The sequence below is a fragment of the Sturnus vulgaris genome, chromosome 4, assembly GCF_052056855.1.
Source record: "Sturnus vulgaris isolate bStuVul1 chromosome 4, bStuVul1.hap1, whole genome shotgun sequence".
Lineage (NCBI taxonomy): Eukaryota > Metazoa > Chordata > Aves > Passeriformes > Sturnidae > Sturnus > Sturnus vulgaris.
In genome coordinates this window covers 73,385,432-73,397,740 of record NC_142246.1, presented here as the reverse complement: position 1 = coordinate 73,397,740, position 12,309 = coordinate 73,385,432, and the positions used below count along the sequence as shown (strand labels likewise).

The 12,309-nt window shown below is 49.6% G+C and overlaps 1 protein-coding gene across 3 annotated transcripts in view; it reads left to right on the top strand.

The window, feature by feature from the left end:
* SHROOM3 (shroom family member 3) overlaps positions 1-12,094 on the top strand; it is a 109,449-nt gene extending 97,355 nt beyond the window's left edge. For 2 of the 3 annotated variants that reach the window (XM_088164326.1, XM_014884877.2), the window contains 6 exons: positions 1,050-1,126; positions 3,974-4,861; positions 5,849-6,343; positions 7,077-7,227; positions 9,876-10,148; positions 10,680-12,094. In XM_088164326.1, coding sequence (XP_088020452.1) covers positions 1,050-1,126; positions 3,974-4,861; positions 5,849-6,343; positions 7,077-7,227; positions 9,876-10,148; positions 10,680-11,039 — 2,244 coding nt within the window. In that variant the 3' untranslated portion in view covers positions 11,040-12,094. The remainder of the gene's footprint in view (positions 1-1,049; positions 1,127-3,973; positions 4,862-5,848; positions 6,344-7,076; positions 7,228-9,875; positions 10,149-10,679) is intronic. The other variant, XM_014884878.2, reaches the window with a different exon arrangement.
* Positions 12,095-12,309: the final 215 nt, after the last annotated feature.

Sequence of the window (12,309 nt, the reverse complement as noted above, 5' to 3'; positions counted from 1 at the left end):
CCCTTAGCAGCCCTCAGCTCCCACACCACGTCTTTAAATAGAGTGAATTGAAAAAGCAGCTTGTGAATATCAAGTGACCGGAATGCACTTCCAGAACCACCCCTGGCTCATCCCACCATCAGTATTTTTCCACCCCAGCCAGGCATCAGGTCCAGCTGTGCCATTTTGTCAATGTTGGTGAGAGCAGCAACAAAACCAGACATCCAGAGAGACAAAAATCACCAAAGTGTTCTTTTCAGTGACAGGTTGGACGACAAGCAGCCCCAATTCATTTTTCCTTCTCCAACTCTTATCAGGCAGGAGGTACAGGGCAGTTCTAGAGATCTTTATTTCCCCCTCCTGGCTCATTTCTAATTGTTCATACACTCAGCAGCCAAACCAGAGGTTTTGCCTGTTGGAAGCCAAGTTGGGGAAGGATGAAGAGCACTACAGACGTGCTCACAGGATCTTATTTCAGGCATTGAAGAGGGGAGAGCCCTTATGGCTGTTTCCCAGAGGGATTTAGCTGTAACCACCTGTGGAATAAGGATTAGTCCCATAGGCAGCATGTGAAAATCCTGTTCTTAAATCCTAACTTGACTTCCAGCATATACACCAATCCCAAGGGTCTGTTTGAACGGGAAGTCTATGCTGAAGTGCTAACCTAACCTTCATTAGGTTTGTTTCTAACCCATCTCCAATGCAAACCCACAGCTACAAACATGGGGGTCAAAGCCAAACCGACAGGGTGGGGGGTTTTAAATTATTCATTAGATTTCTTTTGGCCTTTTCAGATTTTTTTGTGGGAAATGTATATTTCCAGTTTAGCAGCAGACTTCTCTGCCTCACTCACTGTTCATTTTTCAGGGCCTTGTGTACAGTGCCTGATGTTCCTTTCAGGCTGCATACAAATCACGTTGCACTGTCACTGCAGGAATTTGTTTAGAGATAGGAAGGAGTGGATAGCCATGGGGAATGAGTTGCTCTCAGGCTTTGGAAGGCATTCTCATCCATGTTTTGGTATTTTGTTTTGCTTTGTGCTCGCTGCTGACGCTGCCTTGGTACCCCAGGAGCTGCTGAGAAGGGAGAGCAGTGAATTCAGCCCCATGGTGAGAGATCCCTTCTACGTGGTGAGCGCAGGAGCCAGGTGGGTCTATGTCCATGTCCCCTGTGTCACTGCAGGGCCAGCTCTGGCCATCCCTCTGGCAGCAGCAGCTGTCATGGGTTGTCTAGAGCTGCACAGACACAGCTACAGGTGCTCTGTGCCCAGCAGGCTTAGGAGGAGTTGCTACAAGCTTTTCCTTTCACTACAGACATGAATTTACTATCAAGTCCTCTTCATGTCATCGTGGAGCATGTTTGTGCAGCAAGTTTCCACTTATGTAACTTCTAGGATGTGTTTGATCTGCTCTTGAAACTCACACTGGATGATAGTGTAACTGAAGGATCCTAAAGGAAGAAATACCTCCATGTCCCACTCTGGCTGATTTTATCCACCCAGGATGCTGCCTCCCCAAAAGTCCTGCTCAACTGGGAGCTGGCCTTTGGGCTGCTTCTCTTCATCCAGGAAGAATGTTTTGTTCAGCAACAGGGGAGAGAGAAATGCTTTTAAAAATAGAAAAGTGTAAGCACAAAACTCAATGTCTTAGGACTTATGTAAGTCTCCACTTAGCCCCGGATTGTTTTGAAGTTAATGAGAACTGAAGTTGATCGTGCTGTATTTACATTTAAATAATAAATAGATGTTTGCCCTAAGTCCAAACAGCTAACTCCCATTACAGTAAAAGCCATCAAGAGGGACTGAAAGCATTGGTCACAAAGGAGCTCTGTTCCTCACAAACTTGCAGTAAATGCCAGTCCTCTCTGTGGTCACAGTGGGAGTTAACACTGCTGTCTCCAAAGGTTTCTCCATGCAGCTCTGGCTCGGGGAGTGACAGCTGGAAGCAGAGCAAGGCTCCTACTCTGGCTGATCTTACTTCTGGCCATTTTTGCCTCTAAGAACACATAAATGTTGTTTTAGAGGGACTCAATCTGCCTTCGGGCACATCCTTGTAGGATTATTTAAAACAGACTGGTTTACTTTGATTTGGAATAACTTTTTCCATGTTTTTTCCTAAGAGAACAATGTAGCTGTTTCAGTTCCTCCTACCTCCCCTTCTCTCCTAGAGATGGCATTTCATCCTGCTGCTCAATCACTACTTGTGCCTTCCTTTTATTTTTTTACTTTCCCCAACCTCTTTTCCAAGTAATGGGATTGAACACCCAGACTGAAAACAAGTTTATTGGGGCACGAAATGCAGGTTTCTCATTTTCATGCTTCACAGCACAAAGATTATTGGTTATTAACAGTTTTATGATGTTTGTGCAGCATAGGCATCCCGTGTGCTTCACAAGCACGTTTCTGCTGGGAGATGGCAGGTTGCTTTCCCTTCTTGCTCGGAATTGGATTTCCCAAAAGATAAAACAAAAGGATAGAAATGTTTTCCGTGCTTCAGGAGTCAAGCCAGGCAGTAGGAATTACGTTTCTAAGTTTGTGTGGGACATAGCTGCCCCCCGTGCTGGAGAGGAGATGGGACCATCCCTCCTACCTCTCATGCTTGAGGAGGGAAGCAGTCAGATGGTTAGTGAGGAAAACCTTGGTGAGCAGTCACTTGGTCCAGTCACACGTGCTCTTCCTCTGCTCCCCAGGTGTCACACGACATTGGGAACTGCTCCACCAGGTTTAGAATCCACAGTTGCTTTCTCTGTAGGAGAGATCTCTGAATTAGAGAATCGCCATCTGGTGTTCCCGACAAACACTGAGCATCTGAAAAGATTACTCACTGCTACTGTCCAGAAACCACAGACAATACCAAGAGCAGCCTGTCTGGAGAGTTTCCCCACCCCCAGGCACAGGCTGCCAAATTCTATTCTCAGTCACACCAGAATTAAGCCAGAACGACCCATGTCTTTGACAGAGTTATTCTTCATTTGTACCAGTACATCTGAGAACAAATTTGGGGCTCAAGTCTCCAGCATCACAGATTGGCAGTGCGGGGATTATTTAACAATGCATCTCGAGAACACAAAATGCACTGGCAGCAGAGCTTCCTTGTGTTTTACTGGTTTATGGTATGGCCTCGTGGTTCCTGGTTCCAGGCCACCTTCTCTTGCATCTGCCAGTGCCATTTTTACTGCTCAGTTTGTTTTACAGCTAAACAGCCAGACAGGCAAATAGTCTTGGCTCTAGATTCCAAGCAGGATCCTCGCTCCAAGGGCCAGACGCTGTTTCTCAGGCTCACGTGTGAACACTCTAAAAGACTTGGAAGGAATAATTCCATCTGCTGGCTTTGCAGCCTTAACATCCTCTTGCAGTTGGAATGTGTTGGCTTTGGTGTTTGTCACACCTGCCTGTCTGCAGGAGCTCTTTCTTCTAACAGGATTCCAAGGCTGCAGGAGCTTTTTTCAGTGTTCTCCATAGTCAAAATAGTGCATTTTTTGGCCTTGCTTTGTTCTTGGAGACAGTTGAATCATTTTAATGGCACTTTTCCAAATGGAGCAGATAACATCATGGGAATATTTGGCCCATAGAGCTGAAATTCTTGAGATTACAAGCAGCTGAGAATGGAGTTTGATGGCAGATAATGTCAAATAGTCTATCTTACAACAATTGCTACTCACTCCACCTGTAACAAACGAAATGGAAAGCAGAGCAGGAAAGGAAGCCAGGCATTAGCTTTTCCTAATATTTTTTTCCATCGAGTTACTGCTGTGGTGCTTGCTACGTGTGTGATGTAGCACATGCTGAAAACGATGGGAGGTGGTGAGAGGGGGTGGATCTGGCTCAGGATTTCACTTCCAGTTTCAAGGCACAGCTGTACCTCACATAGACCAGCTGGCAGTGACGCTGGCCTCTGATAGTCTTGATAACTTGCCCGTGAAGGAGGTGCACAGTAAATTTTCCTGCTCATTGATGAGTTATTAATCTTACTGTGGTCTGTCTCTTGGTATTTAGGTCTTTCAGCAAGAAGGAAAGAAGCTTCTCAGAGAAAACGGCGCTCACCAGTTGCTATCCCCGTCCCCTCCGCAGTACAGAGGTTGTCACCGGGCCTGCCACGCTGGCCGAGAATCACAAGCTCTCAGAACTTTCCAGGCCGGATAGCAGGACTTCTGCATTTTTCCCAGCCCCAACCGAGGCAAGGAGTCACTATCCTGAGCAAAAGCAAGGCTTTAAACCCTTGTTCCTTAACCTTACTCCTTCTGGGTCTGGCCACTCTTCCCCTAACACACCCGCCCAGGCTCCCTCAGACTTGCAGAGCGCAGGTGACAGCCAGGCTCCCAGACAGCAGCACGCCAAACGAGGAGAGGCTGTTCCCCCTGAGGGCAACGGGAGCAGTCAGGCACAGCCTCTGGATGCTGCCCAGGACAGATCCCCCGAGACTGCCACGGAAGAGGTGATGTGGAGGAGGAAAGCCGGGCTGCTGCACAGGTCCCTCCCGCCCAAGGTGGCGTGGGCTCCTTCGGCCAAAGACGGCAGCTACGCGAGGGCCGTGCTGTCCTCCCCGGCGGCCGGGCCCAAGGCCTCGCAGAGGTGGCAGTCCCTGCCCACGCAGAGCAGCACTTCCTCCGACCCAGAGACTCCTTCTCCCCAGGCCGTGACCCAGCTCCGCATCTCGGAGTCGGGGCTGCAGCTCACGCCCCAGCCGTCGCTGCAGGACGAGGAGGACGACGAGGTGTTTGTCACAGCCTTCTCCCCGCCGCCGCCATCCCGTCCTCTCCCCGAGCCGAGCTCTTGCACTTCTGCCAACGGCACGGAGGAATTCCCGCCTCCTCCCCCTCCCCTTGAGGGCCATGGGGCAGCTGGAGACAAATCCCCCCGGCTCCCAGAGGAGGCCAGCGTGAGGTAAGGGCAGGCTGGAGCGCGGCAGCTCGGGCGCTGCAGGGCCATATACAGTAAGATATGCAGGGCTGGGACAGGTGGGGCTCGTCCCTCGGGCTCGGGGACCCCCAGCTGCTGGCTGAGCAGGGAGCTTGCACATTGTCAGGGTACAGGGACAGACAGACCCACTGCTGCCCTGCCAGGAGGGCCTCAAGGGTCCACCAGCAGGTGCACTGACAGGTGCCTCCCAAAGCCCCCAGGACACAGGACCATGGGGGAACACTCCTGGGCTGGTTCTCCTGGCAGATTTCAGTGCACTTGCTTCTGACTCTCCAGCACAGAGCTGGAATGGCTGCTGGCTCCTTCCAGTTACTGGATGTTGAGAGACAGCTGTGAAAATCCGTAATGCGTTTTTCCAAACACTTAGTATTTCCCAGAATATATTTTGGACCTGGCACAAAATAATGCTGTTACAAAACGGTGACTGTCTGCCAAGAAATGACAATGCAAATATGTCAAAGTCGGGCTGTATATAGGGAAATTCTCCTGAAGGATAGGATTTGGGCGAGGTGCCCAGGTGGTTGAACTGAGCACAGCTTCCTTCCCTCCCAGGGAGCTGCTCTGATATCCATGTGGGGACAGTCTGGCCGGGGCTGTAGTAGTGATTGGTGTTTCCAACACAGCAAGGACAAATGGGTAGAGGCTGCTCAGGATGGCACTCCAGGGTGGGGAGGCACAACATCCCAGCCTGCCAGCAGGAAACAAAGTGACTTGGTGTTCACTAGTTCTTTCTTTGTTAGAAGGACAATCCAGCAGTGCCCAGGGTGAAGGGACAAAACAATTCTGGTGCCAGTGGCTTCACACGGTGGGCCCTCCATATTGGAATGTGAAGCGAGACACAAAAACAAGTGAGAGAGAAGGAAAACTCACTTCTTGTAGGCCTTTAGCTTGTGTTCACAGTGATCCTGAGTGGTAGGTTTCTCTTATCTCACAGAATGTTTCTGTCCATAGCAGCTTCAAAAGCTTTCCCAATGCCCTGGCCGAGAGGGAGATAACAGGGCTGGGCACCAGCACCGATGAAAATAATTGGCCAACCCCATTAAAGAGGACTGGCTCTCCATCTGCTGTGGATCAGCAGCACCAGTCCCCTGCTTCTTCTGAAGGGCTTCAGAGCACTGACAGCCAGCCCATAACTCAGCCTGAAGGTAACCCCAGAGAGCCAGCATTGGAAAATGCCAGCCTGGACTCCGGGATAACCAGCACAGCACCCCCAGGGAAGGCAAAGAACAAGACCCCAGAGGATATTAAGTCAGAGGCTCTAGCAAAAGAAATTGTCCATAAGGACAAGTCTCTGGCTGATATCCTGGATCCAGATTCCAAAATGAAGACAACCATGGACTTGATGGAAGGGATTTTCCCTGGTGGGAGCAGCGTGCTGAAGGAGAACAACATGAAGAGGAAGATGTCGCAGACACGAGGCAGCAGGACGGCAGTGGCGGGTGACACGTAAGCACTGCTGTGCACAACTCCCTGCTCCTTTGCTTCTAAGGGCAGCCTGTGCCAAATTTTTTTCTGCATGTCTATAGGTGAGAGTGAGTTTTGCAGTTCAGAGCTGTGAGGCATTTCCAAACAGGCTTTCCCATGAACTGGGCTCTGTTTGGGCTCTGAGCTCACCTCTCTGGGCTGTGTAGAAAACGATGCTGAGCTTGGGAGCAGAGCAGGAAATGAAACATCTCATGAGATATAATTGGATTTTGCTGTCTGTACCTTAGTAGTCTGAAGCAGTTGAGCCCAAAGCAAAGGAACAGAGATACAAAAGTAAAATCAGGATGAAAATAATGGCAGGCACACAGATAACAAAATTCTAGAAGGAGGGATGAGGGTACCTACTTATTACAAGATCAGCCCAAGTACCCCACTGTGGGTTTTTTAAGACAGAGACTTCCAAGTGGCAGTTGGAGAATTGTCCAGAAGTCAGGTAAGGTCAGTCTGGTCACCTCCAGGTGAGCTGTGCTGGCTGACCTTCAGTAAGTAAAATCAAATTCTGTGCAGAGCTGTGTCCACTCACCTTTAAACTCAGTGGCCATGCTGTGCTGTGATAGCAGCCCCTGAGGGCAGGAATCTGCCTTGTCCTGGTGGGTAATCACACTGGGAAGGTACCAAAGCGAGAGTCCTGGAAAACCATGTGGGAAAAGTCAGGCTCAGACTGAACTCTTCCTTTTTCTTCACCGTGGTGTAGGAGAGAAGAAAAGGAAGCTCCTGTCACCCTCGTCACCTGTCCTGCTTACTACAACGTTTCAGCACCCAAAGCAGAACTGCTGAATAAAATCAAGGACTTGCCAGAAGAAGCAGGTGAGGAAGAAGAGCTGCTGGACATCAATGAGAAAAAGGTAAATTCAGCACACAACACTGTTTTTTTGCTGCTCACATTCCTGACATAATAATAAGCCCTGAAGTAAAGTGCATTTCTATTTGATGTCAGCTTTTGGCAGCACCCAAAATTGCATGGGAGTGATTAGGCTGCCTGTGAAGCTTCGTTAGAGTGACCCAAATTGTATAAGAGAGTTAATCTGAATTACTCACTGCAAATTGAGTACCAATCTTGCACCACCCTGAGGCGGGCCTGCATCATACCAAATGCTGAGTGTACAGACTGTCAGGAGCAGCCCTGTTCTGCAGCAAGGAAGGAAAAAGCAGAGGTGAAGCAAGTTGTGCAAGGCCAGCTTGGGTTGGAAACAAGAACAGAGTCCAGCTAGTGACTGCTCTGAGTGCAGCACATGTTTGCCCAGGACTGTCCTCTTCATGAAGCCAGTTTACCTAAGTCTAAACCATCCCACACTGCCATAGACAGAGTAGCACAGCCCAGATTTCATTTTCTGTTCAGCACCTCATCTTTCTGTGGCCCTACACAGATTCTGGGTCACAAATACTCAGGTGGGTCACTAATCAAAAGCATTTGCCCAGGGCCTTTGCCTGCTGCTTTCACCATCTGGCCCAAGCCACTGGTTGTGGGCACCCAGCTCCAAAGGGAATGGCAGCCCCTGCCACATCCATAGCATTCCTTGGATTCCCTTCAAAACCTGCCTGCTCATAACACGGTGAAAGGTGCAGAGTGACTGAACAGGACAAGGATGCTGCACCATGAGCCTGCCATGGAGGGCAAGTCCCAGGCCTCAAAGGTGACATTTGCCCGGAAAGCCACAAAGAGATGGGAGGGATTAGGCCCAGGCAGCACAGTCTGGCCTCTTTGCTCATGGCCTGTGTGCAGGAATATTTGCACAGGCTTACCTAAGAAGGCAGCTCCTCTGGGAGATCATTTGGTTAAACTAAGCTCATTTCCACTGTAAGTATGGAAAGGAAAGGAAAATATGGAAAGGAGCTCTATTGGCTAGTATTTGGGATTGCAGGAGAGTCACTGGTTAATGAACACAAACCTAAGTCACAGCTTAAGTCACAAACCTCCAGCTCCCAGGCCTTCAGAGCAAAGGTACCTCACTCTCAGGAGCTCCATAGCCTCCTGCTTCAGTTGGAGGATAAATCTCCTGGAGCAAGGAGGAACAGCTGCCAGTTCCCTGCAGCTCCGTCCACCTGAAAACTTGCTGAGGTTAATGCCAGACTTGGAGACCACCCTGTGGAGTCCTGCCATAGAGATTTCCCCACCTAACTGTAACCATTGAACATGGATCCTTGCTTTTGCTCCTCCTGGATTTGGTCCAGCAATCAGCTGCTGAGGATCTTTCTTTGGAAGGGGGCATTAGAATCATAGCCCCAGGGAAGGGCAAGGGCTGGGTTTTGTCTCTGGGTCCTTCTGAGGGAAGAATGCCCATACAGGAGTTTTGGTTGACCCTTAGGAGGTGGGATTTAGTACCACCTTTGCTCCCTCTCCCCTGAGCTACCCTGCTAGCCAGTGGAGGTCATTCCAGGGAGTGGATGTTTGTTTGCAGGGAGTGTTACTGGCCTTTTGCTCAGGCTTTGCACGTGTGTGGCAGCTGAGAGCCGGCTGTAGTGCAGCCACAGAGCAATGCGTGCCCAAGTGTTCCATCTAGTGGTGCCTGGCCATACAGTGCCAAAGCAGCCTGGGAGCCCCACTGCCAGCCCACCCTGGCCACCAGGGCCAGCTCAGTGACCCCAGCCTGACCACTGTCTGAAAATCCTTCCTCCTCTGAAGTGGGACTGCCTCCTGCCTGGAATGACGCTCAGTTGTGATGGGAAGGGGACTTTGAGAAAATATTTTCAGGCCACCTCGTGACTGACTCATTTCATCCTGCGGTGTTTGTGTGCAGAGTAGCTGAACACACAGATGTCTGTGCCTCAGCAGTGCACAAACTGGAGACACTAAGGATCCTCACCCGTTGTATGGAGAGCTTCTCCTGCTTGCTGTGCTCTCAGTTCCCAGTAAACAGAAGCAAGAATTGCAAGCCCTAGGCCAGAGACTTGCTTTGGTATATGTCTTTCCACTAAATCCTGGCAGAAATTAGGGTCTCCAGCATGTATGCAGCACTGCTGTTCCTGGAGTAACCAAACCCCGGGAGCCTCCTTTTCTTTGTCAGGGAAATAGGTGTCAGTGTTTTTGCAAAATGGCTGTGTGCTCTGTGCTCAGACACTGAGTAAATTGAGAGCATCTTAGGTGTGAATGCTTCCTTGATGCCTCTGCGTGCAAGGCACTTGTTTGGTGCAGTTCAAGGTGTTTCAGGCTAGGCACGAGGAGCACATCAGAGACATGGCTGCAGCTTTTTTGACTCAGAGGTTTTAAAGAACATCTGTAGGTATCAGCTGGGTATCAGAACAGGTGCACCAAATCAGAGATCTCTTTTATTAATGTTCATTCAACAAAGATATCCTCGTGCAGCCTGATGGGCTACTTGGGTTATCTACGAGGGGGGGAGTTCCAGTATTTTCTCTGTTTCCTCCCTTCTTTGTCAGCTGTTGCTGACCTGACCTTGCTCCTCAGGAACTTCAGCCATATCCTCTTGTCATCACCCATATGAGCAGGGTGATGCTGGTAACAACCACTGTGGCAATGCTTCCCCTCCAACAGGCTGAGCTCATCGGGAGCTTGACCCACAAGCTGGAAATCCTGAAGGAAGCCAAGGAGGGCCTGCTCACAGACATTAAGATGAATAATGCTCTGGGAGAGGAGGTGGAGCTGTTGATCAGCACGCTGTGCAAACCCAACGAGTTTGACAAGTACAAGATGTTCATTGGCGATCTGGATAAGGTGGTGAACCTCCTGCTCTCCCTCTCGGGACGCCTGGCCCGCGTGGAGAACGTCCTGAGCAGCCTGGGGGACAATGGCGACAGCGAGGAGCGGGTAGGTATGGTATGGGCACAGCCCTGGCCTGCTGGGGCGTGGGGCACAGCCGCCACCGGCACGGCTTCACAGCGACCTCCAGGGGCTGCCAGGAGGGAGCACTGCGCTCCTGGTGCTCGGGTACCAGCAGGAGCTCGGACATTGTCCCTGGCAATCTTAATCCCCGTTTGTATAAACGGCTGGGATCTTGCAGCCTTTGTCTGGACACAGAGCAGCTGCGTTGCTGTGAGACAGCCACATTTTAACGTTTTTGGGGTGGTTTTGAAACCAGATTTTCCTGGTAGTTGTTGCTTTCAGGCGAAGTTCCCTGACTTGATGGGAGCAGTTTCTGCCTCCCATTGCAAGGACGTTCAGCGTCCAGTTGAGCGGGGCTCACACTCACTCCGCACTGAGGAATTCCTCCTCCTCTCCCAGGTTTTGAGTGCCCCTGTGGGAGCTTAGCAGCCATCCCCAGAGGCGGCAGGCGTGGTGCTGGGAGGCAGGCACGGGGCTCAGGGCCTGTGGTACTCAAGGGCTGTCTCTGGTGTGCAGAGTTCCCTCAACGAGAAGCGCAAGCTGCTGGCTGGCCAGCACGAGGACGCCCGCGAGCTAAAGGAAAACCTGGACCGTCGGGAACGGCTGGTCCTGGACATCCTGGGCAACTACCTGTCTGAGGAGCAGCTCCAGGACTACCAGCACTTTGTCAAGATGAAGTCTGCGCTCCTCATCGAGCAGCGAGAGCTCGACGACAAAATCAAACTGGGCCAGGAGCAGCTCAAGTGCCTGATGGAAAGTCTCCCCCCAGACTTCCGGCCCAGGGATGCAGCAGCAGCAGCTGCCCTGGCTGCAGCACTCGCTACCTCCTCCGGGGGCGGTGGGAAAACACCTCCAGCAGCCTCTTCCTCACTCTAACCTGGCCCAGGTGGAGCTGGGTACAGCCCTGCCCCAGTCCCTTTGATCCCGGGGCTTGGCAGATGGTCCTCTTCAAAGACAATGGACAGAGACAGGTTTAAACCGAGATTTTAATGAAGGAAAAAAAAAAATAGCAATAATAAAGGTTTTATTTTCCTTTCCTTCCACCTCTGCTTCCTGGAAACTTAAATCCATGTGGAGGGAAATCTCCTCCTGCCAGAGATGAGGAAGAATCTCACAGGAATTAAACACATGACGTTTAATAAAAAACATGACCTCCTCTCTTCCCTCCCTTTTCTGCCTACCTGACACCTCATTAAATAATGAAGGATCTAAGAATGAAGCCTTAAAAATAAAACCAACCCATTTTACTGAACATTATTGATATTTATATTTTTTAAAGAACAAGACAGAATGTCTAAGTTTTTGTACATAGTCTAATCAGTTACTTGATTCTACTTTGTTCTGTATGTAGAAAAGACATTTAATTTTGTATTTTGTGAAGACCTTAACAAAAAGAGGGAACCCCAAAGATAGTCATGCAGTAGCTTGAAACATCTCATCGTGGTTTTGTTGCTGTTGTTGTGGTTGTTTTTTAATATAATAAAGGGCTACCAGAAGCAGCTTCATCCTGTTTCAACACATGCTGAAGATACCATTAAGTGGCCTTACAAAGGAAATTTTGACCATGAAAATAGCAAATTTTTCCTTTTCTGGATCCTATGAGCTGAGTCTGGAGTTCGAACATCTTCTATGGCAACCTGCATCTCAGGAGTCCAAGTTAGCATGAAGCAAGGAATTCACTGTAGGAATGTGGGGGAAATTCTGTCTTTATTTTGAATACTCACAGTGTGGTCTGTGCTTTTGTTGCAGCCTGAAAGATTTCCCTCAGGTATGACAAGGATCTCTACTGCCATGATTTATAGGCCCCTCTTTGAGTAGAGTTTCAGAGAAACAGCGGGGGGAGCTGTTTCAATCCAATCAACACATTTCATTTGCCCTAAAAAAATAAAATCCTATTCACTGGTGCTGTTTTAATTTGTTAGATTTTAAAACACTGGTAATTCAGATCTTTTTTTGCAGCCACCCTTCCATCTTATACTTACCAAAACAACTCGCAAAGACATGGTAGATAGGGGAGGTGTTTGTGTATTTTCCATTTAGTGAGTTCTTTCCTGAAAAATACAAGTCCTGCCATTTATCCCCAGGTCAGGAAGAGGCTCCATCCAAACAGGATCTGCCTGTTTACTCCAGGAACCCACATGGCTTC